Source organism: Drosophila kikkawai, chromosome 3L, assembly GCF_030179895.1.
Source record: "Drosophila kikkawai strain 14028-0561.14 chromosome 3L, DkikHiC1v2, whole genome shotgun sequence".
Taxonomy (NCBI): Eukaryota; Metazoa; Arthropoda; class Insecta; order Diptera; family Drosophilidae; genus Drosophila; species Drosophila kikkawai.
Genome location: NC_091730.1, coordinates 7,940,963 through 7,957,145, shown reverse-complemented (window position 1 = coordinate 7,957,145; position 16,183 = coordinate 7,940,963). Strand labels below are relative to the sequence as shown.

At 44.7% G+C, this 16,183-nt stretch overlaps 5 protein-coding genes and 1 long non-coding RNA gene across 9 annotated transcripts; 5 read left to right on the top strand and 1 right to left on the bottom strand.

Annotated features, from left to right (window-relative positions):
• The first annotated feature begins 2,741 nt into the window (after window positions 1–2,741).
• On the top strand, window positions 2,742–3,854 carry Fad2. The gene is given in 3 exon segments (XM_017164893.3): window positions 2,742–2,963; window positions 2,966–3,632; window positions 3,634–3,854. Coding segments are annotated over 3 exon segments (1,077 nt in total). The 5' UTR covers window positions 2,742–2,746; the 3' UTR covers window positions 3,827–3,854.
• Window positions 3,855–4,358: 504 nt separating this feature from the next.
• LOC108073264 (proton-coupled amino acid transporter-like protein CG1139) lies at window positions 4,359–6,673 on the top strand. 2 transcript variants are annotated; one of them, XM_017164822.3, is made up of 8 exons: window positions 4,359–4,968; window positions 5,021–5,074; window positions 5,135–5,285; window positions 5,339–5,460; window positions 5,514–5,740; window positions 5,798–5,928; window positions 5,992–6,170; window positions 6,226–6,673. In XM_017164822.3, the coding sequence occupies exons 1-8, from the start codon at window positions 4,871–4,873 to the stop codon at window positions 6,635–6,637; spliced, it is 1,374 nt and encodes a 457-aa protein (XP_017020311.1). In that variant the 5' UTR covers window positions 4,359–4,870; the 3' UTR covers window positions 6,638–6,673. The 2 variants fall into 2 exon arrangements, with proteins under 2 accessions (XP_017020311.1, XP_070140969.1); XM_070284868.1 differs by having other exon boundaries at window positions 4,953–4,968; window positions 5,128–5,285.
• A 100-nt stretch (window positions 6,674–6,773) lies between these two features.
• On the top strand, window positions 6,774–8,685 carry LOC108073574 (glutamate transporter polyphemus-like). The gene is made up of 6 exons (XM_017165261.3): window positions 6,774–6,907; window positions 6,965–7,012; window positions 7,073–7,223; window positions 7,278–7,760; window positions 7,810–7,988; window positions 8,048–8,685. Exons 1-6 carry the CDS (start codon window positions 6,894–6,896, stop codon window positions 8,493–8,495), a joined length of 1,323 nt encoding a protein of 440 aa, XP_017020750.1. The 5' UTR covers window positions 6,774–6,893; the 3' UTR covers window positions 8,496–8,685.
• LOC138928261 (uncharacterized) lies at window positions 7,471–11,054 on the bottom strand. 3 transcript variants are annotated; one of them, XR_011444756.1, is made up of 3 exons: window positions 10,053–10,194; window positions 8,433–9,988; window positions 7,471–8,372 (listed from the first exon to the last, which is right to left on the bottom strand). It is a non-coding gene; the product is annotated as an uncharacterized lncRNA (long non-coding RNA). The 3 variants fall into 3 exon arrangements; XR_011444758.1 differs by lacking the exon at window positions 7,471–8,372 and adding an exon at window positions 10,947–11,054 and having other exon boundaries at window positions 8,780–9,988; window positions 10,053–10,390; XR_011444757.1 differs by lacking the exon at window positions 7,471–8,372 and adding an exon at window positions 10,723–10,864 and having other exon boundaries at window positions 8,780–9,988; window positions 10,053–10,390.
• LOC108073575 (glutamate transporter polyphemus-like) lies at window positions 8,787–10,645 on the top strand. Its single transcript, XM_017165262.3, has 6 exons — window positions 8,787–8,924; window positions 8,974–9,018; window positions 9,075–9,225; window positions 9,286–9,768; window positions 9,820–9,998; window positions 10,066–10,645. The coding sequence occupies exons 1-6, from the start codon at window positions 8,911–8,913 to the stop codon at window positions 10,508–10,510; spliced, it is 1,317 nt and encodes a 438-aa protein (XP_017020751.1). The 5' UTR covers window positions 8,787–8,910; the 3' UTR covers window positions 10,511–10,645.
• On the top strand, window positions 11,013–12,844 carry LOC108073576 (glutamate transporter polyphemus-like). The gene is made up of 6 exons (XM_017165263.3): window positions 11,013–11,178; window positions 11,228–11,272; window positions 11,324–11,474; window positions 11,526–12,008; window positions 12,060–12,238; window positions 12,289–12,844. The coding sequence occupies exons 1-6, from the start codon at window positions 11,165–11,167 to the stop codon at window positions 12,713–12,715; spliced, it is 1,299 nt and encodes a 432-aa protein (XP_017020752.1). The 5' UTR covers window positions 11,013–11,164; the 3' UTR covers window positions 12,716–12,844.
• Window positions 12,845–16,183: the final 3,339 nt, after the last annotated feature.

The window sequence follows — 16,183 nt, the reverse complement described above, 5'->3', positions numbered from 1 at the left end:
CCTGGCTCTGGCTTGCTCCTGGGATGCTGTTGTTGCAACTTTTGTCGTTGTCCCGTGCATAAATCGTGTGAAATATCGCATTTCGCGCATTTTCGCTTCGTGTTAACGAGTGTCACATACGCACACATGAAAACAATCGCCAGCAACAAGCATTTATTTGTCTTTTCTAGAGGAGAACCGAGGAGAATGTGTCTGCTGCTGCTGCTGCAGTTGTCCGAGTTGCTGTGTTGCTACTTGGGCAAGTTGCAGTTGTCGCTGGGTTTGCCCTGGGCATTTGCATATTGACAGCGCTGTGTGATAATGCTGTTGACATTGATATAGCTTCAAAAGTCTGGACTCCAGACTATGGAAACTGTGCTGTGTGGTTGCTGTTGCTGCTGCTGGCTGTTGCTTGTTGCTTGTTACTATGTAGTTGCTGGTTGCTGCTGGCTGCAACGCCCACCAAACAATTGACAGTCAACAACATGCCGGCATGAGGCAGGCGAAAAAAAATTACAGAAATAATGCTAAAAAGAGCGCAGAATCTGATAAAGTTGCGGCTGTTGCGCATGCGCATGTTGCACGCCTACAAAATCATGTTGCACGTCAGTCGAGCGAGCTTTTTACCCTCAAAATATCTGTGAGTGTGCTGTGTGCTAGTGTGTGTTCTGCTTTTGCGGCTCATTTAAATTCTGCAATGATTTTTGCCAAGTACTTGGGCATATATTGCTTCTCAAGGCCGCCTGTGTGTGTGTGGCCATCGCTTTTGGGTTTGGTTGGGGGTTTTGCGCTGACAGACGGCAGCCAAGAAGGCGGGCAATACCCAGATCGGATTTCCAGAAGTACACATTAAGAAAAATAAAGATAATCCATTTTAAATAAAACTTGAATAGGGAAAAGTAAGGTAGAAAAAAGCATAAGCTAACGATTAATGGCAATTTTAAGGATGTGGCAAGTAACTTTTGCAAGCTCAGAAGCCTCGACTTGGTTAGAATATTATATTATTTATATAATTTGTAAATAAATATAATTAAAATACATCACAATCCAACCCTTTTTCTCACCGTGCTTCTCTGGGCGGCAATTGATTCTTAAAAAACGCTGACAACTTACATGTTGCAGCAACATGTTGCCGCGTTGACAAATCGGCCGCATGTATGTACACATATATACTATGTAGATGCAGGCGGATGCAAGCGGAAATTGGAAATTACGGCTAAAATGTTCTGGCCAACAGAGAAAGAAGAGGAAAAAACGAGAGCAAACGCCCACCAAAAATAGGGGCTTGCAGGTAATCCCCTTTCGGGAGAGCAACTAATAATCGCATAATACACGTACCAGGCTAATGATTAACCTGCATCATTATCGCTCCAAGATCTCAGATGAAGGGAGCACCCGATTTTTTTTTCTTGTATTTTCTTGTGCCCATCGAAAATTAGCTGCCGTATCTGCAGAAGCTCTTCCGAACCAGAGTTTGGGCTGGGTTCGGGGGCAGGACAACAAAGCATCCTGCACTTTTACTCGCCCCATTCAAGAAGCAGGAGGAGGATGATGGCCCCGAGGCAAGACCTGCAATCTGGCTTTATTTTATGCGCGGAGCGCGCTTAAAAATGCAGTCAACGTCTCCCTGGATGGGGCAGACAGGAACCTGCCGCTTAGGCGAATGCCTCACGGGCCCCAAAAAGGCAAACGGCCCGACAACAGCCACATCTACAGCGTCAGCACCAGCAGCGGCAGCAGCACAGCAGCAACATCTACAGCGGCAGCAACAAATGGCATTAAAAAAAACCATCACAGGAGAAAATTCACTGCATCCTCCCACTTTTTGCTCGGTACGCGAATGTTGCCTCTAGATGGGCCTATTATGTTGCTGCCACTGCTGCTCCCGATGCTCCCGCTTGTTGTTCGCCAATCATTAAATGCGTTTTTCATACACTCGATTTCGGTTTGAGTTTTGCTTTTTTATGTTTTATTTTTTATGCGGGAGTTGCCGCCGCCGCCGCTGCCTCTGGGATTTTTGATTTATGAAGCAGCAAATGAGTTCGCGAAAGCAGAGCACCATGGGCTGGGCTGGGCTGGCATCCAGCAACGAGAATGTATATCAAGCCAGTATACACCCACACTTCCGGCTGTAAATTGAATTGAGGGCGTGGCCGAGAGCCCCTTTATTTTTGTTTGTGGAAATGGAATGTTGCCTGCGGCCAAGGCACATAATTATGCGCATGTTGCAAGTTGCAGCCAAACATCAAAGTGCCAGCCAGCAGCGGGCAGCTCCAGCTACGACGACGACAAATCGTTGAAAGTTACAGTTTAAGTTGCTGCCGCAGCAGCAGCAACAACTGCTGCTGCCAATCACAGCAGCAACTGCTGCGAGCAGCGGATAATCAGAATTCCAGCATTTTCACCTGTTGCCCGGACTTGTGCAGCTTGACATGTGCCGCACATGCCGCGCTGCCATTTGTCTGCACTTTAATGATGCGCCACATCTAACTGCAACAGCAGCAGCAACAGCAACAGCAGTATTGCTAGTAGCAACTTTCAGCATTCACTGGGTGCACACAGAAAAAACTAGAATATTTAGGTAAGGTTTTAATCTCTATGCACATAATTTATCATTACAATTACCGAATGCAATTTTGTGTCATGGAAATTTACCAAAGAACGCATATGTACGAAGTACGGAAGTAAAATTCGTGTTTCAATAAGCTATAAGTACAAGTCAGTTGCGCTGCTTAGGAACTAGAATTAGAAGCGATCGAGACACAGAATGCCACCCAACGGGAACGATGTCACTGGAGTGCTCTTCGAGACGGATGCAGAGACCAGGGACCTGGGCCTGGCCAAGGACCTTAGCAAGCTGAAGACCACCGATGGCAGGAGGCTGAAGCTGGTCTGGCTCAACATTATCCTGTTTGTGGTAGCGCACACGCTCTCCGTGTACGGCTTGTGGCTGCTCTTCGTAGAGTCCACTTGGACCACTTTCCTAATTTCCCTGCTGCCTTCTTACTCACCGGAGTGGGCATCTCCGGCGGCGCCCATCGTCTGTTCGCTCACCGCACCTTCAAGGCCAACACGCGGCTGAAGCTGATATTCCTCTTTCTGGACACCCTGGCCTTCCAGGATGCAGTATACTACTGGGTGAGGGATCACCGCCTGCACCACAAGTACACGGAGACGGACGCTGATCCGTACAATTCTGAGCGCGGCTGGTGGTTCGCACACATCGGCTGGCTGTGCTGCCGCAAGCACCCTGAAGTGAAGGCCAAGGGCCAGCAGATCGACCTATCCGACCTGGAGAGTGATCCGCTGGTGATGTTCCAGAAGAAATACTACCTCATCCTGATGCCGCTTATCTGCTTTGTCCTGCCCACCGTGCTGCCGATGTGGCTTTGGGGCGAGACCCTGAGAACCTCCTTCTATACGGTGTGCATGCTCCGGTGGGTCCTCAGCCTGAATCTCGTGTGGTTGCTGAATAGTTCGGCTCATATGTTTGGGAATCGGTGTTACGACAAGAATATTAATCCCACGAATGAGCCAGTGCTTATTTGGCTGAAATGTGGCGAAGGCTATCACAACTACCATCACGTTTTTCCGTGGGACTACAAGAGCGCCGAGGGGGGTCACTTTGCCAATGACTTTACAACCAAGTTCATAGTTTTTTGCCAAAATTGGCTGGGCTTATGACCTCAAGAGTGTGCCTGCTGACCTTGTTCAACGACGCGTAGAACGAACCGGAGATGGGACCCATCCCATCTGGGGCTGGGGAGACAAGGACCAAACGGAACAGGATATTGCCAATACTAAAATCATGCACAAACGGAAGGATATGATTTTTAAAGCAATTTAATTGGAATTAAATAATACTTACTATTTTGTATTTATTGTTTTCGCTAGGTACTATATCTGTTATATGAGCTGGATTTATTATTTTGTCGAATAAATACATCAACTGGGACTCACATAAACATAGATAGTTTTTCTGAAAAGACAAGTGCTACCAGTTTATACAATATTTGCGTTGCTGATCGAAGAAGCTATTTGGTAAGCTGCTTTTAATTTGGTTAATTTAAAGGGGCTCACATGTTTTTCAAATTCAAATATAGAGAAAGTGATTCGGTAAATTATAAAAAAGAGCAATCAATTGAATCGCTGGTTGAATTAATTTCCAATTCCAAGCCGTCAACAATTAGCAATTGGTTAATTATTCGCATAGGATTTCAAGGCCGCGTATCGAAATTCTCGTCAATCGAAATTAAAAACAGTACACTAAATTCTAAACATAAGAAAATAAATAAAAAATAGAAAGAAAAAAGAAAAAGTCAAGGTGAGCCTGACTTAATATTACAATTTGTTTACTTCTAGTCTCCAAATAATTTTAGAATCGATTGAAAACAAGCCCAGGCCCCACACAATGATACCGGGAGTGAGATAGGCTAGGTCTTGACTCAGAAACCGTACAGTTTCCATAGTAAGGAGTCGGTGGATTTATGGTGCCATAAATCGGGCGGGGAGGCACTTGAAAAATGCCAGTCCTGACCACACTAATTAGTTTGCCCAAGAGCCCCCGCCGGCGATTGCATAATTTAGGTAGCCAGCACCTTCTCCTTCTCCTGCTGCCGGGCCTCGACCAACAACGCCCACACAACAGAAACAGAGCTTGATTTCCTGGAAAGAGTCGCCGCTCAGGGCCATGCTAATACCTCCACCCTTCCTGGAAGCTGGCCAGATTTCAGAGATCATGGCAGGAGCAGCAGCCGTTACCCGAGGGAACTGTGATCCACATTTGCATAATTGCAGACCAAAGTCGGCGCTGACTTCCCTCTGAAAAAAAGGAAAACGAATAAAAAGAATACAGAAATTATTCCCTTCCGAGTGATTTAAGTTTCCTGAAATGGAGCGATCGAAGAGGAAGTTTGCCGGCCATCGTCGCTTAGAACAGAAGCTGCCCCTCCACCAGAGGCTACTGGGCGGCGTTCAGAGGAGTTTCGGGTGAGTCAGCAGAGATGATTGCTGGGCTTTTCTACTAAAGAACATATCCTAGAACGACGGTGGCCCTTCAGGCTAAGGTGCCCAAGGATGAGGGTAGTTACCTGACGTAAGATTAGCACTCTTTATACTTGCAGTTTTTATATATAAATATTCTCTAAGATCTCAGGAACCTGGAGGCCTTTATTAATGTCCTGAATTGTGCTTTTGGCACAGGATGCTTGGCAATGCCGCGAGCCTTTTTGGATGCAGGCTGGCTTACGGGACTCATAATGACGATTGTCCTGGGCTTCTTCATGGTATATACCATGCATGTTGTGGTAACTAAAACAAATATTTCTTTTAAGATCTTATCTGGGCATAATCTCTTCAGCTAAATGACATCAATTCGATGCAAAAACGCTTTGGAGTGCCCCTGCTTAGTTATGGCAAGAGCATGGAAGTGGCTGTGAGCATGGGTCCTAGAAGATTTCAGTTCCTGGCCAAGCCCATGCAGTGAGTTCTATTTGAGAGTTAAGCCAAGAAAACGATCTATATATTTTCCCCAGTTATTATGTGGACATACTGGTCTCTTTGTATCACTTTGGTGTGGACAGTATCTATGTAGTTTTCATAGCCAAGATCTTGAAGGATTTGGGTGACATATACTTCTGGCCATTGGATGAGAGGCTTTATATGGCCTTGCTCCTGCCGCCCTTGATCTTGACCTTCTTCATACGACAACTGAAGCTTTTAAAACCATTTTCCTTAATTTCCAACTTGATGATAACTATTGGTGAGCTATGTCAGACTTTTTTACTATCTAGCTGCTTAAGATATCTTTACTTATTAGCCTTTCTCATCACCCTGAGCTACCTGTTGCAGGACCTGCCCGAGTTCAGTGAACTTCGTCCCTTTCAGCCACTAAAAAGTCTGCCTTTAGTCTTTGGAACACTTCTCTTTTCCATTGAATCAATTGGAGTGGTGAGTTGATAATAACATAGAACCCTTTTATGCTTGACTTAATCGAGCTTTTGTACCCCCTAGATATTGACCATTCTTCGCAGAATGCAAACACCGGCGGACTTCCTGGGAACCTGCGGAGTCCTTAATCGTGGCATGGCCGTGGTAATACTCTTTTATGCAGGATTTGGAGTCCTTGGCTATTGGCGTTACGGCCAGCATACGGCAAGCTCAGTTCTGCACAATCTGCCCATGGACGAAATGTGGGTTTTCCCTGAGAAAATAACCCTCCTGTTTATTTTATTTCTTTTCCCTCAGCCTCACCCAGCTAGTAGCTGGATTCTTTGCTTTAGGAGTCTTCTTCAGCTACGCTTTGAGTGGCTACGTTACCGTGGACATCATCTGGCATGGATATATGGAACAGAAAATGGAGGCTGGCCACTCATCCAAGATGGTGAAGTGCCTGGTCCAGATAGCCTTGGTGATTGCCTCGGTTCTGGTGGCCATCCTGTTTCCAGATTTCTGGCTACTGCTATCCATTGTGGGCTCCTTTTGCATGGCCCAGCTGGGTCTTATCTTTCCGGGCATCTTGGATCTTTGTGTTCAGTATGAGGAAGGCTACGGACCCGGCAGGATCCTACTCTGGCGATCGATGATCTTTATTGCAGGTGGTCTGGCCGGCGGTGTGGCCGGCACATTGCATTGCAGTGGCTTCGATGAGCAACCTTAGTGATCAATTTACCATTATTAGGTGATGTGTCTCAAATAGCAAAATATAAATTAATTCTAATAGATTTTTGAACATTTATTTATATATATTTTTGGTATGGTTCACTAGCGATTATTATAACTTCTTTCCATAGAGCTTATATTTGTTCATCTCACACCCAATGCTATTCATGTCATATATATTGACTTGCTCATTCATAATTAGTTTTTGGCTAAATTTTTAAATACAAAATAAACTCTCTTTAAATTAATAAAGTATGGACGATAAAGAGTAAGGAGGAATTCTAAAGGCCTGAATTGTTTTTTAAACTTATGGTATCTTCCACAGGGTCGTCTACAATCCGTACAATAATCGAAATGAGGGTTCCCCGATGTCGTAAGTTACAAGTCTTTATTCTTTTCATTCTTTAGACTTTTAATTCGTATTTCTTTATAGAAACTTTGGAGCCTTTGTGAGCTTACTGAGCTGTGTGGTTGGCGTGGGAGTCCTGGCCCTACCCTTGGGATTTTTCTTCGCCGGAATCTTGAATGGCCTCTTTCTGCTGATTGTGCTCGCCCTCCTCCTCATCCATGGCATGCACGTGCTAGTAAGTTCCTAACTATCTTTTTTTAAATCGCTATATATTTATTTGTCTTCTCAGATACATAGTATGGTGGAGTGCTCTCGCCGCATGGAAATCGGTTATGCCAACTATAAGGAGTCTGTGGTCTATGCCTTTAAGCAGGGACCCGGGTGCTTCAGGGGCTGTGCCAATGCCGCAGGCTGCTTCGTCGACTTGGTGCTATGCCTCTCCCACTACAGCATGTGTGTGGTGTACCTTATTTTCGTGTCCGTTGGCTTTAAATACATTTTGGACCAGTATACTGTGGCATTAGATCTACGCATCTACGTGACAATATGTGGACTACTTAGCATCCCCACTTTCCTGATCCGGAAGCTCACCAGCCTGGTTTCCGTCAACCTGCTGTCCAATGTGCTGTCTTACTTCGGCTTCCTGTTCATGTTCTACTTCCTGTTCAGAGGTCTGTCTCCGATCACCGATCGTCGCTTTTTACTCGGCGATGTACAGAAGGCAGCCCTCTTCCTTGGTATTGTCCTGTTCTCCATCAGCTCCGTGGGAGTGGTAAGTCTCGTCAGGCTCATAGAAATGGAGATGGTAACTCCCCTTACAGATGCTGGCCATCGAGTCGAAGATGGAAACGCCGCAGGACCTCATCGGTTGCTGTGGTATGCTCAACATGTCCATCCTGGTGGTTTTGATCTCGTACACAGTCTTTGGGATCTTTGGCTACTGGCGTTTCGGTGACAAGGTAGCTAGCAGTATTTCCCTGAACCTGCCCAAACGTGAAATGTGAGTTTCCAAATGAAAATGTATTAATCTCAAATTTAATATCATATTTTTTTGTTCAGTGTTGCAATGGTCTCCAGCATCATGATTAACCTTGCAGTTTTCCTGACTTATCCGCTTTCCGGCTACGTGGTCATCGACATCATAATGAACCACTACTGGAACAAGAGTGGCGAACTAAACGGTGCCAAGCTCAAGGAGTTCATTGTCCGCATAGTGTTTGTCCTTTTGACCACATTGAACGCTTTGCTGCCCTTCAACTTATTTCCGCTGATTTCGCTGGTTGGGGCCTTCTCCATCTCCTTGCTGAACCTCATCTTCCCGGCCCTTATGGAAATCTGTCTGTATTATCCCCCGGAGTACAGGAAAGACAGGCCAAAGTGGAAGCTGTGGAAGAACATTTTTCTCATCAGCCTTGGCACCGTCATATTCATACTCGGCACCTACATTGCCATTAAGGAAATTATGGAGACTTGGGGCAAGAGCAATGCCGGTACCTATGATCAGTAACAACGGGGATCCTTGAAAATCTAAACTCCTCATTGATGAAAGAGAAATTTTGGTACAGATTTTTCACATTAAAATAATGCTGATTTTTGACATTTGAAAGCTTAGTGTAGAAAATGATATTTGATATAGTTTTTACTGGCAAACAACTACTAACTAAATTTGGAAAAAAATTAAAGGAGTATAAAAATTATTATTCTGTATAGTTTCCTAAAAATAATGGATTGTCGGTTTGTCTGATTGGTATATATATCGTTCGAGATTAATAATATACTTTTGATTCAGGCTAAGTTGTGTGGAGAATATTGAGTGGCAGCTTTTATTCAATGTTTTTTATGTCAAGTTAATACATTCAGTCGATTCCTAAGCAAAATTTAAAATAAATACAAAACAAATTAAAGAACTTTTTAAATTTTAAATGGCCGACAAAGGGTAAGAGTTCGCAATGATCTGAATCTTATAGAAAGCTTATTGTCCACAGAGATTATAATCCGTACGAAAATCGAAATGTTGAATCTCCGCTATCGTAAGTCTCAAGAGATTTTTGCTTGATTCTGTAACTCTTCTTGCTAAATTTTTTAGGAATTGGGGGGCCTTTGTGTCGCTATTAAAGTGTATAGTTGGAACGGGAGTCCTGGCTCTACCCTTGGCATTTCACTACGCTGGCATCGTCATGGCTATTTTCCTGCTCCTGCTGTGCACCTTCCTGCTTATCCATGGCATGCAGTTGCTGGTAAAATCATATTAGAGCACCCAACCCTGTTCAAGGCTAATTCTTGAGCGATCTTCGCAGATATATAGCATGGTGGAGTGCTCGCGGCGATTGCAAATAGGCTATTCCACCTTCCCGGAGGCAATGATCTACTCCTTCGCGCAGGGCCCCGGATGCTTTAGGTATTGCGCCAAGGCCGGAGGCTACCTCGTGGACGGGGTGCTGGCCTTCTCCCACTACGGCGTCTGTGTGGTCTACATAGTCTTTGTAGCCTCTAGTTTCAAGCAGATCTGCGACTTCTATTGGGTGGTATGGGATGTTCGCATTTTCATTGCGGTCGTGGGCCTCCTCCTCATCCCCATTTTCCTGATTCGGTCGCTCAAGTGGCTCGTGCCCTTCAACCTGGCTGCCATGGTGTTCATCTACTCCGGCTTCCTCGTTATGTTCTACTACCTGTTTTCAGGACTGCCTTCGCTATCCGAGCGCGACATTGTATTTGGCAAAGTGGAGAATATAGGCCTCTTCTTTGGCATCGCCCTGTTCGCCGTGAGCTCAGTGGGAGTGGTAAGTCCGCCGGATGAATTTTTTAAATCAGTATTAACTCCTCATTCACAGATGATAGCTATCGAGGCGAAAATGGCCAAACCCGAGACCTATCTCGGCTGGTTCGGAGTCCTCGACCTGGCCATCATTGTGGTGCTTATCTCGTACACATTGTTCGGATTCTTTGGATACTGGCGTTATGGGGACAAATTGCAGGGCAGTATATCCCTCAACCTGCCAACTGATGAAATGTAAGTTTACTACAATGTATACCAGATAAATCTACAATCTCAAACACTAAATACCTTTTCGTTTCAGTGCTTCGCAAGTCTCCAAGTTACTTATTGCCGTGGCCATTTTCCTGACGTACCCGTTGTCCGGATATGTGGTCATCGACATCATAATGACCCACTACTGGAACAAGAACGACGAACTGAAGCATGCAAAGCTCAAGGAGACCGCCATCCGCATATCGTTTGTCATCTTGAGCACGTTAAACGCGGTGGTGGCCCCCAATCTGGGTCCACTGCTCTCGCTAGTTGGGGCCTTCACCATCTCCTTGCTGAACCTCATCTTCCCGGCCCTTATTGAAATCTGCCTGTACTATCCGCCGGAGTTCAACTACGGCAGGTGGAAGTGGAAGCTGTGGAAGGATATTATTCTCATCATTGTTGGCACTGTCATACTGATCGAGGGCACCTATTTTGCCATTGTGGCCATGGTCAAGGAATATGGGCGTAGCGAAGACAGCGGAGACAAGTAGACCTTTTTACCAAAATTATTGCTTGTTGGAATACAGAATATTTCTTCTTTTAATGTTTACATTTTCAAAATGTCCGCTTTGAAGCGATCTAAATTTAAGTCGTGTAAAAAATAAAAAGTAAAACTATCCCGTTAAGACTTCAATGAGCTCCTCATTAATTAGTGAAAGAGAAATTTATGTGGGTAGTGACAATTTTGGTATGGATTTAAAACCTTGAAATAATGTCGGTAGTTGACATTTAGTTGAGTATAAAAATGAATATTTTATAGTTTTTACTGGCAAACAACTACTACTACTAACTAAATTTGGAAACATTTAAAGGAGTAAAGAAATTAATGAATGTCTAGAGTTTCCTTAAAAGGATCGATTTCCGGGGATTACTAATCGGAAATGTAGAGAGTCTTTTATACTTTATATTTTTCTTGATTATACTTACCCTACAAATACAAGGGCATATCCGGTCATACTTTTGATCAGAGTAGTCAGGCGAAACTGAGTCTTGGCTTAAAGTTCTTTTAAGTTACACATTATTGTTCAGATTATTTGGCGTTAGCATTTATTTTTTTTAGTTTTTTGATTTTTATGTTATGTCTATATATACAATCCATTCTAAATTTACAACATTGGACAATAAAGAAAACTTGTTAAGTTTTAATGGCCGATACGGGGTAAGAATTCACGATGGTCTGAATCTTAAAGTAAGCTTGTCCTCCACAGAAGGTTTAATCCGTACGAACATCGAGAAGTTGACTTCCCTATAACGTAAGTCCTTACAGTTTTTACTAAACTCTGTAATAATTCATATTTTTTAAGAAAATTTGGTGCCTTTGTGACGACATTTAATTCCGTGGTTGGAACAGGAATCCTGGCCCTGCCCTTGGCATTTCACTACGCTGGCATCGTCACGGCTACTCTTTTGCTCCTGCTCATCACCTTCCTGCTCATTCATGGCCTGCAGTTGCTGGTAAAATTATAACTGAGTTCCTGGCAGCAATCAGATGCTATTTCTTCGCAGATATACAGCATGGTGGAGTGCTCGCGCCGATTGGAAATCGGCTATGCCACCTTCCCGGAGGCCATGATCTACTCCTTCGCGCAGGGCCCCAGGTGCTTCAGGTACTGTGCCAAGGCCGGAGGTTACTTCGTGGACGGGGTGCTGGGCCTCTCCCACTACGGAATGTGTGCGGTCTACGGGGTTTTTGTGGCCTCCAATTTCAAGCAGATTATAGACTTCTACTGGAAAGTATGGGATGTTCGCATCTACGTTGCAGTTGTTGGACTCTTCCTCATCCCTGTCTTCATGGTTCGGTCGCTCAAGTGGCTCGTGCCCCTCAACCTAACAGCCATGGTGTTCACCTACTCCGGCTTCTTCTTTATGTTCTACTACCTGTTTACAGGACTACCTTCGCTGTCCGAACGCGACATCATATTTGGCAATGTGGAGAATATAGGCCTTTTCTTTGGCATCGCCCTGTTCTCCGTGAGCTCAGTGGGAGTGGTAAGTCCGCCGGATAAAATTTTTAAATCAGTATTAACTTTTCATTCACAGATGGTAGCCACCGAGGCAAAAATGTCCAAACCCGAGACCTATCTCGGCTGGTTTGGTGTCCTCAGCATTTCCTCCTTTGTGGTGATGGTCTCGTACATATCCTTTGGTTTCTTTGGCTACTGGCGTTATGGGGAGGATTTGCTCGCCAGTATATCCCTCAACCTGCCCACCAATGAAATGTGCGTTTGCTAAAATGTTTACAAGATAAGTCTAAAATCTCTCGTTTCAGTGCTGCGCAGCTGTCCAAGATCCTTCTGGCCCTGGACATCTACCTGACGTACCCGTTGTCCGGTTACGTGGTAATCAACATCATAATGACCCACTACTGGAACAAGCACGGAAAACTAAAGCATGCCAAAGTCAAGGAGACCCTCCTCCGCATATTGTTTGTCGTCGTGTCCACTTTGAATGGGGTGCTGGCCCCCCACCTGGGTCCACTGCTCTCGCTGGTTGGGGCCTTCACCATCTCCTTGCTGAACCTCATCATCCCGGCACTTATGGAAATTTGTCTGTACTATCCGCCGGAGTTCAGCTACGGCAGGTTGAAGTGGAAGCTGTGGAAGGACATTATTATCATTATTATTGGCACTATCATTCTGGTCGAGGGCACGTATTTTGCCATTGTGGCCATGGTCAAGGAATATGGGCGTAGCTAAGACAACGGAGACAAGTAGAGCGTTGTATCAAAATTATTGCTTAGTGCCTTTATTTTATATTCTTTAAAGCTTAAATATCATGCTCTTTGTTACAAATTTATATTACATTATTATTTGTAAGTACTTGAATTCATTGAGGTCCTTAATTTGAACATTTCATCTAGAGCCCTGCGGGGTTCTCTCTCATTTTGAATGCCATAATCATCCTTTAGTTGCTCTTAATTAAGACAGAACAATTTACCGAATGTACATTTTAACAGCATCATTAAAGACCCAGTCCAGTTGGAGTTGGAGCTTCCTTCAAGCTGTCCATCTCCAACCGGCGCCTTTCCCAGAGGTCAGCCCCTTGCCGCCCACTGATTTAACCTGCTGACTTGACCCCAACCCAGGAGGAATCGTCGAAGGCCATTATCAATGGCGTTGGCATTGGCATGGCGGGGTAATTCCCTCATTAGCCGTCAGGCAGTGAGAGTGGCGAATGGACAAGCGGCATGCGGCATTCGGCATGTGGCATGTGGCATGCGGCATGTGCAGCCTGCAACCTGCAGCAGCAACCTGCAGCAGCAACCTGCAACCTGTAAGCCTGTTTCAGCACACGTCTCTGCTCCGTCAGCCCCACTTAACGATGTGCTCCGGAATTTATGCCGATATGGTAATGCATCTACGCTGCGACTCCGACTCCGTCTCCGTCTCCATCTCCAACTCCATCTCCGCCTCGAACTGGGACTGGGAGTTGGAGTCTGGATCTCGGATCGGCGGGACTGCCTCATTATGCCATTGATGGACTGCAGTTGAGCATTTGGATTGCGTAATTTATTGTTTTGGGTCTTTCGGCCCCGATAAACTGGTGTTGGCCACTCGATTCCCGGCTTGGCCAAAAACGGGCAATGGGTCCAGGTCCGTCGCCCGACATACATCTGTTTGCCGTCCGGCTGTCCAGTTGTCCGCCTGTCATTTGTGTGGCATTTTTTGCCAACGCCTGCCGCCGGCGGCAATCTCACTTTCCGCCGGGGGATTTCCATGGGAGACCATTTAAGGCTCTAATTAGCTACGCAGTCAGCATGCAAAGCGATGCCCATCTAATGGTTTCCAGCGAAACGCGAGCCACACGTGCACAGAGCCCATCTACGACTCCTTCTCCATTTCCCTAGTGCTGCTTCCTCAAGTCCATTCCATTATTCTAGACTCCGGAATAGCCCATCCAATCCCTCCCAGTGCGGGAGGTCAGCAGGTTAAGCAGCGGCTGGAATAGAAACTGAAGAGTTCTGCGTAGACTGTGATTGCAGCCAGAGTGCAACAAATCATTTCCCATAGCCAGTGAAGACACTTGAAGAAATAGATTAGTTCAGCATTAATAAATCATATTTTAAATAGTTTAAATATATATTTTTAAGATTTTAATATTATCTCTAGTTCGAAGAATACCAATGAGAAACTTACAGATACTTCTTGTCTAAAATGTTTTGATTTTCAATCTATTATATTTTCTTGTTTGATATTTGAATATGAATATTCTTTTTTTCTCAAGAAAGTAATACATTTTTCTTACCGTGCAAATAAGAGAGATCTGCGAGGCAGCCAATTTGTGTTCCGTTGCTTTGCCGTTTGTATAAATCAATTGGCAATGAGGCAAGTACGGTTGGGGTATGGGTTATGGGGTATGGGGTTTGGGGGATTGGGGACTGGAACCGAGATTCTCCTCGGGACGCGACATCACGCTGTGCGGTGTCTATCCTATAAATTGCGCAAAATCCCCCACCAAAGTCCTCGCCAAGATCTCGCCTCTAATGCGTTATGTGCCATGTGTTTGGACTAGGATCTTTTCACTTGCTCGCGGTGCGTGCACTGGGCCTGTGATTGGTCTATAAATTATTGGGTTTATTGCGCCGCAAGGTCCACGCCCCCACCTCCCATGACACTGATGGATTACCAAAAATAATATATATATGTATATAAGTATAGCCTTATCGCCGCTGGCCAAATATTTGCCCATCGAAATACCCGCTTCCTTTCGGCGGCTATCTCCTGAGGGTCGTACAAGTAACACACATATTTGCCTGACGACTTTACTTTCGATTTCAATTTCATTTTCGAATTCCAGATCAACGGCCACTTGAAGAGTGTTCGATGAGCGTTCGATTCGATTTGAGATAAAATATTTGCACAACTCGAGGGTCAGCGATGAAAAGGTGCTGGTGGCCAAGGGTGATGAATACGGAGATCTCTCTATTAGCTTAAGGAAAAACTTTTTTATTTTATGAAATTAATATTTGTAAAGATTATTATTTATTTATTTAATCAATTATATATTTTCCTTACTAACATAGTCCTGCCAGAACTATAGGACTCTTGGCGGAACTTCTACCGAAAAAAAAACTATGTCAAATTGCAACAGAATTTTGACTTATACTGGATGTTACTGCAGCAACAACCGCAAGAGCAGCGGTCCCATTAATATTAATTAAATAAACGTTAATTCAACGCATTAATGCGTAATAAATAATGCTCTTTTGAGCAGAAATTAATGCATAAAACGCTACTTATCGCCGCCGCCACGCACTTATCTGTGTCAACACAGAACGGCAGCGGCAAGATGGCAATGGGGGTGGAGGGGTAGCAGAGGGGGACAGAGGGTGGAGCGGGGGAGTGGGGTGAGGGTAAGGGTAGGGGCAACAACAGCGGCCATTGCTACTGACAAACGCATTGTCAATAGTCTATAGATCCGTCTGCACTTGAACAAATAATATAGAATATAAGGATTATTGTTTGTATTTTATATGATTTACTAAATAAATTTATATTAATGTATAACTATTTTTATACATGTTCTTGTTTTATTCCTATTTATTTTAATATATTTTTTAAATCAATTTAAAACTCTTTTCTCTTGCATTAATTTCAATATAAAAATTGCAATTTAATATGAATTTCTGCCAGTGCTCCTGGGGCTGCCCACAGAGATGGAGTCGGATCGAAGTCGGAGTCGGAATCGACGTCGTCGGTTGGCGCGTTGCAATTACATGTCTGTGACAAGAATTTTAAATGAAAATCGCTGCGTAGTGCCTTGGACAAATGATTCAAACTTTCGCGTTACGTGTGGAAAATGTTTAAAACTGAGTCGGGGCCATGGACTTACCTAGTGCCGAGTGTGCCTGGTGCCTGGTGCCTTATGCCGATCTCAATGGAGGCGCCATGCCAGGATTGGAGATTTGCTCTTTTTGTGCGCTTTGCATGCCCAATGGCCAGGAGTCGCGTTGTCGATGGCGACGCATGAAATTAGAAAGGCATTATTGCAAATCTCTCGCTTTATTTATCAGCAATTTGTCAGCAAGTGTGCCGCGGTTCAGATTAAAGTGCCAGCCGCCGTTGGATCTGTCCCCGGATCCGTCCAATCCGTTCGATCCCGTCCAGACTTTCTAATGCCAAGCGGCTGCTGCTGCACCTGACACACGCACAAATCGCCGCAGG

Bases quoted from the DNA above. Each gene is read 5' to 3' on its own strand.
- LOC108073264 (XM_017164822.3), top strand. From the start codon at position 4,871: ATGGAGCGATCGAAGAGGAAGTTTGCCGGCCATCGTCGCTTAGAACAG. The intron at 5,075-5,134 runs GTAAGATTAGCA...CTAAGATCTCAG, and splicing joins GATGAGGGTAGTTACCTGAC to GAACCTGGAGGCCTTTATTA. The intron at 5,461-5,513 runs GTGAGTTCTATT...TATTTTCCCCAG, and splicing joins TTCCTGGCCAAGCCCATGCA to TTATTATGTGGACATACTGG.
- LOC108073574 (XM_017165261.3), top strand. The intron at 7,013-7,072 runs GTAAGTTACAAG...ATTTCTTTATAG, and splicing joins AATGAGGGTTCCCCGATGTC to AAACTTTGGAGCCTTTGTGA. The intron at 7,761-7,809 runs GTAAGTCTCGTC...CTCCCCTTACAG, and splicing joins CCATCAGCTCCGTGGGAGTG to ATGCTGGCCATCGAGTCGAA.
- LOC108073575 (XM_017165262.3), top strand. The intron at 9,019-9,074 runs GTAAGTCTCAAG...TAAATTTTTTAG, and splicing joins AATGTTGAATCTCCGCTATC to GAATTGGGGGGCCTTTGTGT. The intron at 9,769-9,819 runs GTAAGTCCGCCG...CCTCATTCACAG, and splicing joins CCGTGAGCTCAGTGGGAGTG to ATGATAGCTATCGAGGCGAA.
- LOC108073576 (XM_017165263.3), top strand. The intron at 11,475-11,525 runs GTAAAATTATAA...ATTTCTTCGCAG, and splicing joins TTCATGGCCTGCAGTTGCTG to ATATACAGCATGGTGGAGTG. The intron at 12,239-12,288 runs GTGCGTTTGCTA...CTCTCGTTTCAG, and splicing joins AACCTGCCCACCAATGAAAT to TGCTGCGCAGCTGTCCAAGA.